The 19,631-nt window shown below is 43.4% G+C and overlaps 1 protein-coding gene across 2 annotated transcripts in view; it reads right to left on the bottom strand.

Annotated features, from left to right (window-relative positions):
- Nucleotides 1-19,631, bottom strand: part of OXSR1 (oxidative stress responsive kinase 1) — a 91,239-nt gene that overhangs the window by 59,050 nt on the left and 12,558 nt on the right. For both annotated transcript variants that reach the window (XM_064505699.1, XM_064505700.1), the window contains exons 2-3: nt 11,669-11,781; nt 868-976 (exon numbers count right to left, since the gene is read on the bottom strand). In XM_064505699.1, the coding sequence (XP_064361769.1) occupies nt 868-976; nt 11,669-11,781 (222 nt within the window). The remainder of the gene's footprint in view (nt 1-867; nt 977-11,668; nt 11,782-19,631) is intronic.

Raw genomic sequence — 19,631 nt, 5'->3', positions numbered from 1 at the left:
GTATTCACAGTTATCCTGCCACACAGAACAAATGGGCAAAGTGATCCAGCTCTGAGGGACATAACTATGCAAATCAAACCACATCCACACTCATGTTCTCCACACCCATGTTCTCCTGCCTTTTTAAGACCATACACTGACATTACAGGAGCAGCTCTACCTAAAACAGAGGTCGTTTAAAATCCTTACAAGGGTAGCTGACACATAAATAAGTTAAATCAATAGACTGGCTGGTTACCAACAAGCCATCAGCACCATGTAGGCATCCAAGCTGCAAGCGAGAAAAGGTCAAGCAATCAGCCTTGCAAAAGGAGTTGCTAATATCACAATTCCCACGATAAAGCTAGTGGGAGGGGTTGGGCTCAGTGGAGTTCATTGCACACTTTTCCAGTTCAAAAGCTTTTGCTAGGCTTATGGATTAAGATAAAGAAACCTTCATTAACACGAGCCAAGAAACACCATTTCAGATCCATCATTAAGATGATTCAAACAAAACCATTCTAAACTTCTAGAAAATGAATCTCAACTACTACATTAAATTGCTTTGTCAATGTCTGAAATCACAACTTCATTTTCAAATAACCAAGTGAGTCATTCAGCAAATGCATAGAAAAATAATTATATGAAATACTATCATATATACAAAATAGGAGTGAAAAACACTACCACAGTCATGCAGTTAAGTGTTACTAGCATTATACATAACAAGAGAAGCTATTTCTGATCTGAATGTGTTGAAGTTAAGTATTATTCTTCAAGTGTCTTAACTTACAAGTGGGAAAGTTGGAAGGAAAACACAGGAAAGGGTATGACAGAAAGTCAACATTTTACATTGCCTTTTAGGGTAAAAAAAATTGGTCCACTCACCTCCACTAAGTAACTTCATCACCAGCCAAAGCTCATCTTTCACCACAAAGGACGTGTAGTAAGATACAATGTTGGGGTGATGGCACTGACTCATGGCTTGAATCTCTTTCTGCAGAGGAAACACAAGGCATTAGCAGTTGGTATCAGTGATTACCATCCCATGGGCACAAAGATCACCTCCCTGAAGAAACAATGCCCAAATAGAAGGTGGGGAGAAAAAGGATACCTAGAAGCTAACGATTATGGAAAAGAAAAAAAATGTAGAAGCACTCATGACACTTGACCTGTATCATCTTAGGGCTCAAAGGTTGTCTAGGGTACTCTACCCACCTGTCTAGACAAGAGAAAGAGTGGAAGGGAACCCTACTGCAAGGGCAACAGGCTGGTCAGAACCCAAGCACCTGCTTCCCGCTCCCACAGGGTATTCCTGAGCATTACATTAGGTTGCAACCAAGGAGGTTCACATTGACTCCACCTTTCAGTGAGCCCCTACATAATAGGGGCTTAATCAGTTGGAGGCTATCATCTGGACAAGAAAGGGAAATATTTGCCGATGGAAAGAAAAGGCCTCTTATCACTAATGTTTCTTTGCAGCGTGAAAGCAGACGGCTTAGCTCAATCAGGCTGAGGGCACAAAGGACAGCTATACGTTCTGTGATATCGTTCTGTGATATCGGAAGGAGAACAATGGCTTGAGATAAGAAAGTGGCTGGCTAATACAGATGGAGTGCAATAAACATGCTCAGATATGAAATTCCCTGGGGTCTGACCATGTCTAGTTTTAAGTTTCAGTTTAGTGACCATGCTTTCGGTCTTTGTTAAGGGTTATGGGCTTTTTACCAGGGTAGAGGGAAAAATAACATCCCAGAAAACACTGACTGATTTTTCGTTATACAAGCACAAATCAACAGTTTGGACGTAAAGCCTCAAAGTTTCACAGAAGGTTCACCCATGCCCAGGACACCCCACAGATGCCACATATTCCTTTTCTGTTCATCTACAAAGCTCCGCTTGTGGCTGAACGTAGTGCTACAGCTGCACTGCTTTCCCAGGGCAAGTGTTTAGCTGGCAATCATTGCTACCAAAAAAAAAAAAAAAAAAAAAAAAAAAAAAAAAAAGACATGGTCATGTTGATTTGTCCAACTTGATACTGCTTCTCAGGGGAGTAGGTGCATATGAGGAATCAAACTATTGGTTCCAGAAAGAGCCAACAACTTTCCAGGAAACTCTAATAAGAGCATTAAACAAGAATCCTTCTAAACAGGAAGGGATTTTTGAAGAGGGGGGGAGTAGGCTATTCATTTCAGTGCAGGGTACTCGCTAACTGAAAACCACTCCATCGAAATAAATACAGCCTGAAACAATATCCTCTGCTTATTCCGACCGCTCCAGCTGCCTTCCTTGCAAACACGTGCTTAATGTCAAGCTATTTTTCAAAAAGGAAATATATCAGCACCTTCCGCATTTTCTGATGGCTTCCAATTATGTCTCTTTACAAGGCAGGAAAAAACCCTTGACAGAAAGATGGCAACAAAATGTTCTTTTACTTCCCTGCTCCAAGTTTCTGCCAAGGGATGGATGAGAAGTGGGGCCCAGGGTGAATACTGGTCAGGTTCTGACTATTTTGTGCCTTCTGTCACACTTGCACAAAACCCAGCTGGTTGGAAAATCCTGGGCTGTCGCCTGCGAGCGTCCAAGCACGAGCCGAGGGCATGCCTCCCTGCAAAACCCAGCTCAGCGAGCTCTGGGTTTTAAACTCATTTGCTCCAGGACAATAGATCAAGCGAGTGGGATCATTCTGAACTCGCTCAAAGCACCGGTTTGAGTCTCCCAACAGGGCAAAGCACGAAAAACCCCAGCAACAACCAACTCTGTCTTCGCAGAAACAGTCAACTGTTAGTTGACGGATTTGTTTGGAGCCCCCAAAGATCCCAAAAACTTAACACGAACGTTATTCTTGGTCCCCAAGCCTAAAATTAGCAGTCTGCCAAAGGCTTTAACTACATTTTTAAAGCACCAATCCTCACTTTTTTCTTTTTTAAACATTAAGTGAATCCAGGTGTCTAACTTCTCTCACCAACAGTAAGAGAGTGCATAAAAATGACACCCACTTCTGGCGCAGACCCACCAGAAAAAAGGATGGAAAGAAGCAAACAAGAAGATACCGACTGGTTAAGCCTCGGGTCAGCCAGTCCTTCCTAGAACCTACCATTCTCAGAAATGATCTGGAAGAGCTGTTTTTAATCCTTTTTCCACCTAAAGACCTCTCAAAATATTTTGTACTGTCTCCCTGGGAGGTCAAGTGAGTAACACAGAAAGTACACACAAACATTATGGATTTTACACATATTAGTGTAGTCCACTGGAATTCAGGAGACAGCCAGCGAGACAAAATCTGGACTGAGTTTACTTAGCAGTCTAGATCTGGATCAGTTTGCCATTTGAGCAGCTCCGTACCGCAGCTTTTTGCAAGGATTCCGTGCCACTATTAGTGTTATTGTACTTGCCAAGAATTTCCTTGCTGCATTACCATACTCTGCTCCCAGGGCTGAGAAGCATAGTTTAAGAAAAAAATTAAGCCTGTCGTATGCTTTGGAGCATAAAGAGGAAGGGGGGGAATAATCGTGAACCTGATCTATGCAATAAAAAGCCTCCGTTAGCTAGTGGATTTGTAACACAGGCCGATTAAACCATTCCTCACACAGCACAGCACGGCTCTGAATAATTAATTGCATCGCAGCCTGTAATTTCCAACGCTTTCACATTATTACCAATGAGAAAGAACAGCAGTCAGGCAGAGTTTCCTGTCACCCACAGATCCCCCAGCCCCATTTTCCATAGTTTTCCAGGGTAATCTCACACCGGCTACATCCAACCTTCCTTCCTCTTCGCCCCCCTCCCCGGAGGGTACCCATATCCTGGAGGCTCAGCGCATACAATTGTTTTAACAGATGACCGTCAGTCCCAGTGGGCTCTGCAGTGAGCACGCTTCCTCGCATAATTGAAACCAAACCAATTCCATCGTATATACAATAGTCTCTATCAGAGCAGGACAAATGCAATGCAAGGGCTGCAGAGCTGTAGTTAAGCCAGGAATCCTAGTCAAGAGTCACCAGGGAGCTCCGGTTAAAAGCATACTTAATACAGAAAGCAGGAGGGGATAAAACAGATTGCAGCAATGGTCCTTAGTGCGTAGCGAGTGCAAAGTTAAGATTATTTCCAAAGTTTTTTGGAAAGTCCCCTACAAAACTGCTCTTCAAACACTACAAAGCAGCAGCGGGCAGAGATTTCCCTTCCCCACACCCCCCAAAAAAGACCCCAAATCACACAAAGATTAAATAGCTGAATTGCAGCTGCATCCCCTTCACTTTCACTAGCATCAAAACTATATCAGAAAACTCCTAAGAGATCTCTGACTCCTACACCTCTGAAGCTATATCAGTACTAACCATCAGAGCTCACTGGGGTCACTAGACACAGCTTTTACACTGGAAACGTAGCTTTATTCCTGTTCTGCCAACAATCCTGGGTGACTTGTTACAGGCCCCACAAACTAGCTGGAGATACTCTGATGGGCAGCTCTTGCATCCACATGCACCCCTAGATAGCTTCAGTTACAAGACAGCCTTACTTTCAATTCCCAGCTTCAGGAACCGTAAGTTTTACTGCCTTCTGCCCAGCTATGGAGGATAAATTGCTGATAAAAAACATGTCTAGACGCAGGCAACGGTTTGGAGATGGTTACATACTCACCCTGGGCTAGATATTTTTAATATTTGCACTGTCAAATTCCAAAAGTGAGTAGGCTGGATCAGCTATATAAAGGCTTTCAAGTCTTCCCATTAAGGGTTCTGAGGAATGTTTTCACTACTTCTGAAGGCAATAAAAGCAGCATTTTAAAGCTTCTGAAACACTAATAAAACTGCTGCAAAATACAATTTAGTACCATAAGAAACCTATTAGTCTTTTGCAAGGCGGACATCTCTGTTCTGGAAGTGAGTTGCATGCCAGTGGACAGACTGACCCAAGATTTGAGTTTACTGGAGTAGAAATACAAAGCCAATAAGTCTATATTTAAGCTATCTGAACTTTTTTGCAGGTATTTTCTGTGCACATTATCACCTTCTACTCTTTGTTTTGCTTATCTGCCCCTGAGGCACATTTGAAAGACACTTGCTCTCAAACACCAGGATGAAAGTTCCGCTTTATTTAGTTTTAGTTCCTTCGTGTTGATGCAAACATGATAGAGCGCAGCAGCAGTCTGCTGATGTGGGTACCTGCAACTTCAGAGGAATCCCGAAAGCTAACCTGGCTACCTTAGGGCCAAGGTGGCCAAGGCCACCAGAGAACAAGGGGGAAACTAAAGCCGGGCAGATGTGATCTCCCCCTTCAACATGCCAATGCTCCAAATATGGGTGGCAAAGTGCTTACCACTCAGCTGAAGTCTTGAGGCACAAGGCATGAATCAGCCTCTTTTTTTAGGCAGGATTTAAAACTCTGGTTCTACAGGAGGCGCACAAGCAGCCGTGACTGTTCAAGCTTTGCATGAAGTGAAATTCTGATGTGTATTTTTTTCATGCTGATGTTTAAAATGTGAATATACATATTCTTCAATCACAATCGACTTGACGCATTACCTGAAGGGAGGTGGGGAAAGAGCACAGAGCTCAAAATTAGGGATTGTGATCCAACTTCAACACAGATTACCCTGTGAAACACCTTACCTCAAGATATGGCTACAACAAACAGACCGGCAGGATTAAAGGGATTAGATCAGCACATGTGGAGCAACAGTGGGAAAGATTACACACACAACAGTTTTGAAAGGGATAAAAAGCCTTCATACTTCGAGACGTAAGTAAACCTGAGGTGATGGGAATAAGCCACCCCTGTGGCAAGTCCTTCAACAGCTCTTCTTCAGTGTCATTTAGAGGTTCCCGCTTCTTTCAAGGCCCACAATATTAGAAACTACATACTGAAAGAAGCAGATGCCTAAAGTGTTATGGTGTAGCAATTCATATGTTCCCATTTTTTATTGGCTTCAGCCACAAAGTTACTGGCAGGTGATCACCTGTTTACACTACCAATAGCTGTAAAACAAGAGTCATATTGCTTTACAATTACAGAACACTTCACACACCCATCATGAACACACAAGTGAAGCCAGCTTCATCCACTTTGCCAGCTGACATATCACCGAACTTTATAGCTGCTCAGAACGACACTCATGGTTATAGTGCTGCATAACCTTAAATTTGTAGTTAGCACACACAGTTAATTTCAAGCTGCTAAAAATTATTTAAATGCACCATCTGATTCTGATCCAGTCCAAATGAAGGCAGACAGATACTTCTTTCAGGATTTCACACACCCTTAATGCTGTTCTCCAAACAAACTATTCAAAGAAACAGCATCAACTGGCACAGTATTTAAGACTGTTCAGCTTCACTTCTATTGTTCCTGCATTGAGGAATCCTACAACCAAGCAGTGTGCCAGCTTAAGTTCAAGTCTTCTGTAAATTCGCAATCCCATCATGCAAGAAATGCATAACTAGGCACATCAAGTAACCATGTAAAAGCCACATGTTACAGATTGGGCTCTGCAGCATTGACACTTGGGGACTTTTTGCCCTGGAGCAAGCATAAAGGTCTCAAGGGTTGGAAATGCAATTATAAGGGCAATTCCAATATTTGTACTTTTCTACAGCAGTCTGTTGCTTTGTTCCCATCAACCTTGTGGTGGGGTTAATCCACTTGTAGGAACTGCTCTGCCAGATCAAAGCCAGTTCAATATCCTGTCCAAGCCTTCAAAAGAAGGTGTAAAACCCTATAACAAGCAGTTACAGAATTATCTGCCCACAGGAAAGGCTTCTGACTAAACCCAGGCAGTTAACAGTTGGCTTATACTTTAAACCAGGGGAGTTCACAATCCTTTTTTAAAATCCTATCTAATTTAACCTTCTCAACTATGGGTTGATTTATTTAATCTCATGCAACATTTGACCTCCGTATCACTGGTAGAAAGTTCCCCAGTTAATTCCATGAAATTTAAAAGGACATTATTGCAGCTAAACTTATTACCTTCAGCTTCATCAGCTGCCCTGTGACTTCAGCAGTACAAGAAAGTAGCACCTTCGCTTCACTATCCTAGTGTCTAGTCCCATCTAATCTGTTGTTTGGAGTCTCCTCCCAGAAGTGGCAATGCCACAACTCCCATCCCCCTTCCCAAACCTGTCTTACTTCTCTTTAATCACTCTGGGAACTGTACAGGCAGCAGCTCCCCCTCACCTGGGAAAGCCCTATCTGAAATACCTCCCATGTTTTCCTCTCTGCTATTCAACATTTCTGCTAACTGCTAAGCAAACATCTCATGTCATCGTCTACTCTCAAAGCATAGAGGGGGAGAAAACCTCATCTAAATAGAAGGAAGCTAACTCAGCTTTTACCTGCACGAAGAGGAAGCAGAAGCTGCTGGACAGAGGGGAGATTTAAGGCCTTTTAGATCCGTAATTCTTCAAAACAAGGAACCACTTATATAATGTTTATACGTTTGAGTCATGGTTATGTTGAGGCAGATGTTATACCACTGTGTTAGAAGGACCGGCAACATCAGCAACGCAACCAGTGTCCCACACGGGAAAGAGGGAAAGGTAAAAGCAGAACATGGCAGTGAGCGATGTCCAGCTACATGAGCAGGCAGCATTCAAGCACACGTGAAACACTGCGTAAGTTTGTTAACTGCTATGGGTTACAACAAGAAGTGGAACATAAATAACGCATTTGATAGTCCAAATTCAGTGGTGGACAAGGCAGCTTTTGACCACCTCTTTTTAATGCACACTGGTGAGCAAGAATCATTACAGGCTATATGGTGTTTCCTTTATGTACAGCTAAAGCCCCACGAGCCTTCTAGAAAAGGTCTGTGAACACTCAATAACATACAGAAGAAACAAGCATTCAAAGAAATTTCTGACTAACATCATATAAAATCAGTAGCTGGACTAGGAAGAACCAGACTTCTGAACTGCATTACTCCTGCCCGTTTACTTTCTTTTGCAGCTGTTATCACCTCTGCCAAAGACTGAACACCCTTGACGTAGTTTGCTCCTGCTTCTATGTTAACCCTGCTGCAATAAAATTAGTCCTTTCTACACATTCACACATTGCAGCAGCAATAAATTAATCCATTGCATTCCTTTAGAACATCATGTAGTGTTTGCAAAGCATGCAGGTTGTCCCTGACCACCCACATGGCTCGAGTGGGCGTTGAGATACAAAGATCAAGATCAGTACTTTTAACCAGCTAAGTCATACCACTCCCCTCACTTAATCACCCTAAACACTGCATCCCCACAAGCTCGCAGATTCCCTCACCTCCAGACACCTGCTGCCATAGCAGCTCAAAGGAAACTCAAGGCCACTTATCAATACAGCTAATAAAAAAAAGCACAGCACACAGTGCACTTCCTAACCCCTCCAAACTCACCCTCCTCTCCTTCATCCCAAGGAACAGGAGGGGCAGCTAGGAAGCTGCACAGACATTGAAAGAGTCATAGAAGAAATAAGCCATCCTTATCCTTAGCAGAACTGTTTGCACTCTCCTCCTACCTTCCCCCAAGCAACATGACACTCCTTTACCCTCTGTGCTAGCCAGAGTTCAGGAACAAATAAATCTGTTTTGCTCGAACAATCCAGCGGTCTGGAGAACTGCAAAAAAAATCAGTTTAAGACCTGTATTCCCCTGTCTACCCCAGCTCCTGATGACTAGGCAGGGCTGTAACACAACAGCCCTGATTTACCACACAGGGACAGAACAATGTTTACTGTAAGCTGACTATTGTGCTCAGATACCCTCAAAGCAATAGAAGGATAATGGATCTAATAAAAGCACAAGTTCATGCTTTTAACTGTATTAGGGGAAGGGAGACTAGAAAGAGAGAGGCATACCATACCCCAGTATGGATCTATCATATTTTGCTTCGCATTAGTTGCTTAAAATCATTGTAATTTGCAAGGACTTACATTTATGGGTTTTGGATTAAAAACAATTCTGCATAACAAATAGTTGCTCAAAAAAAGGTAACTGAATTGATCTGGGAAGCTGCAGCGAAGGAGGACAACATACAAGACTGAAAAGCTTGAGAATATCTACTTTGGAGAAGAAAAATATGGAAACGAGAAAAAGTAGAAGGTAAGAGTACAGAGCAAGGAGATCAAGAACTTCCATCCTCTTGGACCTTGTGCTAGGAGATGACAACCAATAACCTAACAAATTCAGAACCAACCCAGGGGAAATGCTTTTTCAGGCAACATCTACATTGGTGTCCTATGACACTACTATAGCTTCGAATCACCCTCTTCCCCATCCCCCTCCATGATTTTGAGTCAAGAATATCTACAGTTGCATTTTAAATGATTTTTTTCGGCAAATAATTAAGAGAACAGCTTAAAGCTGCATAAATAAAGCTCACCAGTTACAAGTCAAAACAAGAATTACCGTGGGGAGAGATTATCCCCGAACTGCCTGGAGCTTGGATGTTGTACTTTTTTCTGAAGCATTAGATACTAGTCATTTATTAGTGTTCCTTCAAGGAGATTTAACATCAAGAGTGGGTAGAGACTCCGGGAGCACAGTTAAAGACTGTGTGCAGAGCCTTATTTCAAAGATAAGACTAAGAATCCATTTTCAGGGGTGTGCGTGGAAGGGGAGAATTAGTCACAGGCCACCACATTCAATATCGAAAAGGGAAGCCTTAACCTCCTACAAAAAGGAACTGTAGGACTCACCCACTCTCAGCCTAAGGAATACCACAGATTTTATTACAAAGCATGACATTTGAGGTGATATTTATTGGTTTTGGTTGGAGAATTTTTATCAGGTGCTCTGTTTACTCTCACCCAACCCCCTGGCCTAACATCTCGCTATTAGAGCAGTTGTTTTTACTGGCCATGACCAAGTTTGTCTGTTGGAGCCATTTTACTGCCTGTTTTGTTGACTATAAAAAGCTACTAAGTAAGTCAGGAAAAGTCTATTTACTGATAGCAGGTATAGGAAGACCTCAAATTCCTGTCTTCACCCCCAGACATTAACAAAGACTATTTTTTGCACAATGTTGAGTCATAAATTTTTGCCTTCATAACAGACCTATAAACAAGCCTGCAGAAGGATCCAAACTAAATCTGGTCACAAAACTGGAAATTTATGAGAGCTGACAACAGCAATTCACTGCAGTCCTATCCATAATAAGAAAATACATTGTGAGGAATGGGTCAGCAAGAGATTTAAGAGTTGCAATTAGAAGTACTTATCTAAAATTACATGCCAAGTCTCTGCAGCAGAGCTTTTTGACTCTAACCCTTTTAGCTGGAATTGGCAATCACTCAAACACTAATAATCTCAGTTACTTGATCATGACAAAAGAGTTTGGAATACTACTGAAGCAGAGAGGTATGGACAAGAAACCACATAAAAGGCTTGAAAATAGTACCAGAGGATGATATCAAGGCAGAAAAATGCCTGTGAAAAGGAAAGATCTAAAACTCCTACAGGAAAAGCTGTAACGGATGAACACAGGTCATTCCAGAGTCCTACAGACGACCCTTCATAAGCACACTAAAATGCGACTACTTGAATGGAGCCTTTTCTTCTCTCTTTACAAGAACAGATTTGCAGATACCTGTAATGACAGAAATAGCATAATGCTCAATTACTGGATGGACATTGGAGCCTTGATTGAAGTGATGTGCGGAAAATCATACACTTTTAGAGCTAGCCAGGACTCCTGATTTCTCTAATTATAACCACCAAAACTGGTACCTGGGTAAAGACAACAGAAACTGCCAAAATGTAAGTGGGTAAAAAAGCCAGACAGCCTGCCTTTTCCACCGAAAAAGTTGCTTTAAAAGGAAAAGTGGGAAAAGACCCCATCTCCCTGCCTGTCCCCTGCCCCTGCCAATTAATATTTACTATCCAAAGTCCTATCCAAAAGCTTTCTCGTCATTAATGGGGACACCCCACATTCACAGGAAATGCCTGGTTTAACTCCAGGGACTTTCCCCATATGGGGTGAATGTGACAGCTGCTGCACTACAGAAACACAAGCTCATACAAACAGGAAAGGAGAAAACTGAGCCCCACCAACAAGCCAGAAGAGAGGAAACAAATTTAAGTTACCAAAGCTGCCTGCAGAAGCTGTTTTCTATTGAGAAGATCTTGAGAAAAGAAAATTACAGAGCTACAGCTTCAAAGGAATCTACCTCTTGTCCTGAACTCCAAATTAGTGGGAGTTTCCTTATGACAGTCTGCAATATGCCAGAGTGATCCCCATCTTCAGTACCAGAAGCATATTAGGAACAGGAGCTAATTTATTCAGTTTCTCAAGTAACAATTTACAGGTGAGGGAATAACACAAAGCACTGCAGAAAAGGGAAAGGAAGCAAAAACAGTCCCATAAATCTTAAAGTTTCTGGAAGCACACTGCTGTGGGTCCCCCTCCAACTGCAGAACTACTGCACACACATAACAGAGCTTTACGCTTGCACATTAACTCCACTCAGTACACGGGGCTTACACGGAGCGCTCAGCTCCAAGCAAGCAGCCTGGAGCTCTCCAAGAGTTGATCTTCAAGATTTTAGTAAGTGCTGTATCCCACAACTAGAGCAATCGAATTGCCTCTGCTGAGATCAGTCAGGTTCCCTCACCCTCCCAGCACCTCAAGAAAGGAGGGTTAAAAGCGCTCAGCATAATCTCTGGGTGTTTGCCAACTGCCGTACAGCTCCCCATACAATTTGGATGACGTACCAGGAGTTCATCCATGCTCGTCTGACATTTCTCCAGATTGATCCGTTTAATTGCCACCTTCTCTTTCTTTGGAACACAAAAGGCTGCCTGCACCACAGCAGTTGCTCCACTCCCTGTGGGCGAAAAAGACAAATAGTTAACAACATCTTCCAGGACTTCTGCAGAAAGCAAGTTAGATGCCAACATTGTAAATTAAATGCTAAAGAGTAGAGCCAAGTGAAGACCCAGTGAAGCCTAGCCCACAGCAACTCTCCTTGTGCAACCCACCAGGCCAACTCGGATGCAAGCATTGAAGCGCCGGGCTAACAGAACAAAAACAAAGTACATCTTTATGAGGGATCATTACAGCTATGCAGACAAAAAGCCCAGACTACTCCTTACTCATAATAAAGGAGCAATTCCTTTAGTGTGCTTTTAGAAGAAAGGCCTCTTAACCTGATGTTTTCCACCCAAAGCGCTGAAACAAGTCACACTACTTGCTACCAACACTAATGAGATCTTTCACCTATTTTTATATACTAATTGCTTTCCCCAGCTCCCTTCGGTTTATGCAAAGGCAGTAGGTAGCTTCATTCAAGTCTGTTCAGCTCTAGTTCTCACACAGTAGCATAACGCCTTGGTGTCTAGGTTGAGTACCACCACAGGAAAACCTTCAAAGTTAAGTAAGGGGGGGGAAAAAGTTGACTTAAGGTGCATTTGTTCCAACTATTAAAAGTATGCATGAGCTCTGGATTTAAACTGCTCAACAACATCCTTTATACAAAAATAAGTGTGCAACAGCAAGACTTACAAACACCTAATTGATTACAAACCTGTGTTTGTTAGCTTCCAGAAATAGTTGCAACATTTGGTTTTCATCAACAGGACACCTTGTTGCTTTACTCTATCCCCTGCTCTTGGTTCCCCACATTTACGCACTTCAGTGGGAAGGAATAGTTCAAATGAATAGGAGAGATGGGAGAGGTGCAAAGAGCTCAGGATCTTCCTATTGCCAACATATTTTTTTTAAGTTTAAAAAAAAAAGCTATTTTGTTTATTATCCCAGGTATAACTCCTGAACCCATCTGGGCTGATGAGAGACAAAAATGGTCATTCTGTTTTTTGGAGTAAAGCACCTATTTCACCAGATTCTCACGATCTTAATGCTACAAAAACTACCTCAAATTCTGCAAAGCTGGCCAAGCACACCAGCCATTTTTGGAAGCTATTTTATTAGTATGTTCAGATAAACTGACAGCAAAAGCTTGCAAATCCATCTTTAAACAAAGGCTAGCTACCAACAGTCTTAACGCAGTGAGTTGCACAAAGCCACAGCCAAACCCAAATAAAACGTCGGGCGGAACAAAAAGCTTGAAATCTAGTCCTGAAAGATGTAGGAAAAGCTACCATATTCCAAAGTCACACGTTTACATACAAAGCTCTGAACTGAGGGACTACACTCCTGTAGCCCTCAGCCAGTAACCAATACGTTGGAGCTACAAGAGTTTCACTTCACTTTATATGGCATTGCAGGCGTGCTCTGCACCACAGCTTCAGTTTGCCAGTCGCTCCCTACACCTAAGAGTTTACATTTTAAAAGCAGCAATGTGCAGAACACAAAATGGCAGGGTTGCTAAAGTTGTACTAGTGCATGTAGCAGATGGGTTTTTGAGAAGTTCAAGACAGAGGCTTATTATTGGTAGGCATATTAATTCAGAGACTATTCCTAGCAGAGGGCACCACAAAGCTGCCAAGAGAAGCTGAGGTGGAGGAAAAGAATAGCAACACTGGCAAAAATACTTACAAGGGAGTTTTGAAATGAAGTTTGAGCACCCTAAGCAGGGCTTTGAGCAAAGGATGGAGACAATCAAAGAGTCTAGGCAGATGTTTAACAAAAAAACACTTGGAAAAAGCAAGAGAAGGTTTTGACAGCTCAGTTTGGCTTGACTGTCCGGAGCCAGGCTGTAATGCACAACACTAAGCACGCGGCAAGCTCCACATGCGCTGCCCGGCGGGTGTCACACGCGGTGCTCCAGTGCAAGGGCAGCAGCTCCAGCACAGGCACGGCCGCTCACCACGGGTCTCGGGCTGCGCTGGCCTGCCCCTCTCCCCTCAAAATCTGCTGCTGCAAGTTTTTCTGCTGCTGCTTTGGGGAAAAAAAAAGTGCGTGTATCTGTGTGGGGGGGAACACCACCAAATGACTCAAGATAAAGGCAGCAGAGCATGCAGAAGTGGTGACAAGAGGCAGGAATAGTGAGTTATGTCTGCATTTCCTAGCACTGCCAGTCTCCCTATGGTAATAGCCTTTTGGAAGCCAGGAACAAAAAACAAACATTTGTGCCTTTTTCATTCCTTTGGAAAGAGTTAGATCCCAGAAGAAACATTGCTGCTCACATGTTCACAGCACCAGCATTATGGTTTCTTTCTTTGGATGTTTTGATGCATAACAGACCGGCTGAAAACACAAGCTGGATCCTGTAAGAACACACTTCAGTATTGGATCGTGCATCTCAGAGGACTGTCTTGTAACACAACCCTTCACACTGTTCAGTCAGACTTGCATTACGTACCTGTTTCTGTAGAGCTACCTATGTGCTCCTCACCAATGCAGCAGCATCTATGCTTAAATATTCTTTCTGGATATCTCACTTGGTAGCTTCAGCATTAACCTGTTTCCCCACACTATATCATACCAGGATTTCAGTGCTGGTCAAACCCAGCTAGTGTAACCACAGATGGCAGAGACAATAGTTACAATCCAGGTATGATACCACTACTATAGATCAAATCTTTCACGAGAAGAGAGTAACTACACAAAAAACAGTGGCTTTGTATTTCCATTTCTTGAAAATGTTATTCCCAGAAACAATAGATGCAAAATAATTAGAAGCAGAAACAGGCATGTTACAGCTCTTTCCCACTCCTTGAGCCTGCCTCATCCAGGCTCACTAGGACTTCAGGGCAAAAACTTCTTCCCACTAAGTGCTTGGCCAGTGCCCCAGCCCACAGGGAGCTGATCTGTTCACGGGCGTATGGCATTATTGGAACAGTAATAAAATCCCAAACTAAAACCTTCTTGGCACAAGGCAGGGAATCATCTGAACTCGAGACTCCTCCCATTTAATTCCCTGCTGCTCCGGCTTCCCTGGCAGCTTTCTCCAGTTCGATCACCACCTGCTCTCCCCGCTCCCCCCCTCTGCCACCAATTCGCCTTGTCTTTCAGCTCCTCCGTAGCAGTTAATTATAGAGGAACAATGAAATCTCCAAAGCGTATCAAGCAAGGATTAAGCCAAGCCGCAACAGGATGTGCCACGAGCAAGCTGCTCTTTGGTAGCAGCGGCGTGTCGTGCTTCTGGCGCTGAACAAAGACACATTTCGATGTTTTGCTGAAGAGCCCTGAAAACACAGCAACACGGCCACTTCAGGGTCTGCAGCCGTTAGATTTACTTATAAAAAATTTCACAGTGGCAGGAGAAGGAAAGGAAAGAAGCTACAAATCAAGGACACCAAATAGGCTGCTAAGCGAAAATGGGCATAGATAGGGAGAAGGTGCCAATGGAGAAGAAAAGATGTTGCCTGGCAAGGAAGTTGGAAAGTTGAGGAGCAGGTGATAAATCTATGAGGAGGGGTGGGGAAAGAAGTGTGATGCCCCTGGCTTTTATTAACCATCCTTGAGCAGAAAACGGACAGTTTGTGCAAGGGTGACACAACTTAAACCAACTCTCTCAGTGGCCACTAATCTGCTGCAATCAGAGTCAACTGCAGACCTGAGCATTGCTTTACTGCAACACTGTGGGTTGCACTGGATTCAGGTGGTTGGGCTCAGGCCACGTATGCAGCCCACCTCAAGGCATTCGGATCTCAAAGACGGTGCTTGGACTCGTCCCTCCACCTCCCTCAAGATCAGTGTGCGGAGAAATTAAGAAACGCTGCCTAATGAGAAAGGCACAGCCTTTCAAACCCTTACTCATTTCATGTTTCTGATGATTAAATAGTTTTCAGAAGAAAAAAAACACTCCTGAAGGGATAAAAAAAAAACAACCAAAACTTTCCCAAGCACTGAAGCCTAGTTTCCCTGGATCCATGTTCCTTGGGCAACTGCCTTCAATATCCAGACCTCCAGCCTGAACTTCTCCTTAAGTACAAATTCCCCGCAGAAGTCCACCTCCAGCCTTCAAGGGAGGTGGGATGTTTTCCCTTCTGCACAGTCATTTGTTTTTACATAACTTCATATGAAGTGTTACTAACCTTTGAGACCTCTGCCAAAGTTGATGGAAACCAGTAATGATTTCAAAGCTATTTGGAAGAGTGCAAAGGCAGGAGACTGAACTGCAGACATGGTATGGTCAAGCACACTTTATTTCCAAAGGAAACGGAAACAGGACAAAAGCTTGCAGCTCTCCTAACGAGGCTGGGATGAATCCCACTGATGCCTCCTCCCAGGCAAATCCAATTGAAGCCAGAGGTCCCTTTGGCAGAAACATCTGTTTAAGCAATGGGAACAGTCATCCCAAACGATCACAAGACAAACATCAAATCCTGGCTACAGAATAGATCCTCTCCCCCCCCAGCTCCATCTGCAACAGCAATTTAAATTAGTTACATAAGAGTGCTCACAAAACAGTGTTGTCCAAGCTTTATATCCATCCCACTACTGGAAACTGCCTGGAATTCAAGCACCCCAGGAAACATGGGAACTTCCCTTCAAGGTAACTCAGCTGCTTACACCACCATTTCAATTGACAGAGGACATCTTCCACAACAGCCTTGGAGCATCAGTCTTCATCTTAATGCACTATCATATCCTCTCCCCATAGAGGAAATGCACTCTTCTGGGGTTAAATGAAAGTTGCAGACAACAGCTACATTGGTCATGACAAAATCCCTTTTCTCATATGCATTCTGTCAGCCTTCCAATACCTAGACTCACACGCAGCACAAGCTACCGGAAAATTATAAAATAATTTAGATTGGAAGGAACCTCTGGAATCTCTAGTCCAATCCTGTGCTAAAAGCAGGGCAAAATCTCAAGGTAAATCAAATTGCTTAGTATCAGATTCAGTCTGATTTTGAATGTCTCTAATAGATATTCCACAACTTCTTCAGCTGTTCCAGTCTTTGAGCATCCACATGGCAAAGCTTTTTCCTCACTATCTAATCACAATTTTGAGTGTTGCAACATGTCTGTTGCCTCTTGTCCTTTCAGTCTACACTTCAGAAAAGAGCTGGGCTTCATCTTCTCTGCAACTTCCCATTAGATAGTTGAAGACAATGATAACATCCCTCCTTAGCCTTTGCTTCTTAAGCCTGAACAAAGCCCGTGCTCCCAGTATCCCCCATTAGTCACGATCACAAGTCTCCTGCCTGTACACCTTGCACCATGAGATTATACTCAACTGAACACCTTTGCATAACACTGCCCTGACCTTTCACCATTCCCCGTACACACACAAGCTCTGTATTTTTCAGCTAGATCTGTAAGGCATCCTCCACTGTCTGGAGCACAGTGCCAGAAAGCCATTACTGACGCAAGCACCGTTTGCAATTGTGCCCCTGGGTTCTTCTCTTATGAGCAATGCATTCAAAACACTCCTCTGCAAGAGAGCTCTGGACCAAGCCACGGCTTTCAGGCTCCAGGCATCCAGTTCCAGGTAAAACAAAATGGACAAAAAAAACAACAGAAGAACCAAGCTCTGCAGGCTCCAACATAACCTCTCAAAGGGTCTATCTTATGCCATGCTGGTTACATCAACCAATGAAATTATCAGTTGATGGATTAAAAAAAAGTAAAGTATTTTTTTCCCCTGCAAAGTGCATCACTGAGTTAACTCTCTGCTACAAGGAAGACTGAAATTTATGGAGGATAGGTCCACTAGTAGCTATCAGGTACAACAGCTCAGATGCTGGCACCAGCTCAGGAAACCCTCAACCTGTGCATGGCTGAAGGTGCAGAAGTATATGTAGAGGGGATAAATCCATACACGCCATCTTTCTTATGTTCCTTCCCTACATATCTGCATTGTCAAATAGAGCATACTGGACTAGATGAAAGTACATGAGTTATCCTCCACTTTCTTCCCCCTCCAGGCCTAGACTGCGAGATCACCACTATCTAGGCACCGTCTTGAATTCCTACAGTGGATTGGTCTCCTGTGGCAGGGCTGGGTCTAGCTCAGTTCGGTCTATTGCCTAAAATACCACCAAATAGACACCAATTCCCTGTCACAGAATCCCTGAACACTCTAGGAACTTATTTTGCCGAAGAACATGCAAAGGGTATTACCTGTATAAGTACCATTCAGTTCTGCTTTACCATATGGAAGTCACCACTGCTCATGTCCATGTCTCCCAGTATGGCAAACTGGAGTCTACGCTGATCTTTTCCGTTCTCAAAAGCGTATAAGAAATTGACACACAGCCACACATACACTGTGCAATAGTTAGGATAGGACTTCAGGGAGACTTGGCAAGTACCCCCAAACCTCGAGAAACGCCAGCAAGAGGATTTATGTTTTATCTTTGTTCCAAAAACCTAAAAAGCATGGACAATGGTTGACAAGTCTCTGTGCTGCCAACCTCGGGGCGGCATGGGATGAGCTGACCGTGTACGTGTGGCTCTATTCATGCTGCCTGGAGGCCAGAAAACCCAGTAGGGCTGAAACAGCTCTCTTGCTGGGCAGCCAACATTAGCATGTTGCATCAGAAGGATGGCAACGCAGCACATGAGCCCAGAGCAGTTTCCTGACGGTCAAAATGCCAGAACACCCTGGGTATTGGATTACCCATTTCCTGGCTCTACAACCCTGCTCTCATTTTCACATATTCATTTCTGCTGGGAGTCCTGGAGAAAACCTTCAACTTTTGCCCACATCTGTAGGTCACAGGGACAAGAATACAAAGTCAAAGCAGTTATACACACTGGCTTTTTCTTCTCTCTCTCTCTTTTTTTTTTTTTTTTTTTGAAGACCTTGTGGTCCTGTCTGAGCAGACCTCTTTTCTTGGGGTCCAACCCTAAGCAGTCTAAGAAGCCAGCCTTTGATTTCTTTTTTAGCCTAACCACCGTAACTTAGATCCTTCCAAATAAATCATGCAGTTTATGCCCTGTTATGATTAGCTGCATAAGCGGCGAGATAAGTGGACAGTCTCCTTCAGCCTGCATCTTTCTCTCTCTCTACATATATGTATAAAAATATGCAACAGTGAGAAGATCCAGACATGGAATCCCAGGCACACACTAAGGTTTCTGTGTTAGGGAAGTCAAATCAACAGCCCTCACTCCAGATCACACAGATGGGACTCCTAATTCCCAGGACCTTTCATGCTTTAACGCTGAGACTCAGTATGTATGCATCTGTCAGTGCAGGCCCTCGAACGGCAGCCTCAGGCTCTGGATGCTTCAGCTGTTCAACAGCTGCAAGCCAAAGAGCTGTAGGAGCTCTGCTTTGTGGTTACTCCTTCCAGGGACAATACAGAAATAAAACAAGAAACTACAAGACTGGGAACAGAATTTCTGTAATGTTCTTAAAGAGCACCAGGCAGAGACAGATCTACCAGAAATCGAACACCAAATTATAAACTCAGACTGATCTTCTGGCATTGTCTGGTCCGTTTGTTATGGAGACAAAGTTCTGCCTGTTTGTATTTTCTCCACCTCATTTGAAGCATCTGGTGAAAAAAACAAACCTCTTCCAAAGAAAGAGCCTCTTTTAAAAACAAGCAAACAAAACATCCTTAGGTCTGCAGCCAACTCAATACGGAGTGGGAATACGCCTTCCTCCCAAAGCCGGACTTTGCAAGTGCCCACTGGAAGTCGAAGGTCTTCTTGGCAGAAGCCTCATTGTTCAAGAAAGGCAAAGTAATGTAGTGTTAATGGTCCCTGAACACTGTCATAGCTTGTCAAGCCACCTCCGTGTCAGATTCCTACGACGTGTCAAATTCCTACTACAAAATTCGGACATATTCCTAGTATTGTCAGAGTGATGTT

Source organism: Dromaius novaehollandiae, chromosome 2, assembly GCF_036370855.1.
Source record: "Dromaius novaehollandiae isolate bDroNov1 chromosome 2, bDroNov1.hap1, whole genome shotgun sequence".
Lineage (NCBI taxonomy): Eukaryota > Metazoa > Chordata > Aves > Casuariiformes > Dromaiidae > Dromaius > Dromaius novaehollandiae.
The sequence above is the reverse complement of the archived record's forward strand: the minus strand, read 5'-3'. Positions and strand labels throughout refer to the sequence as shown.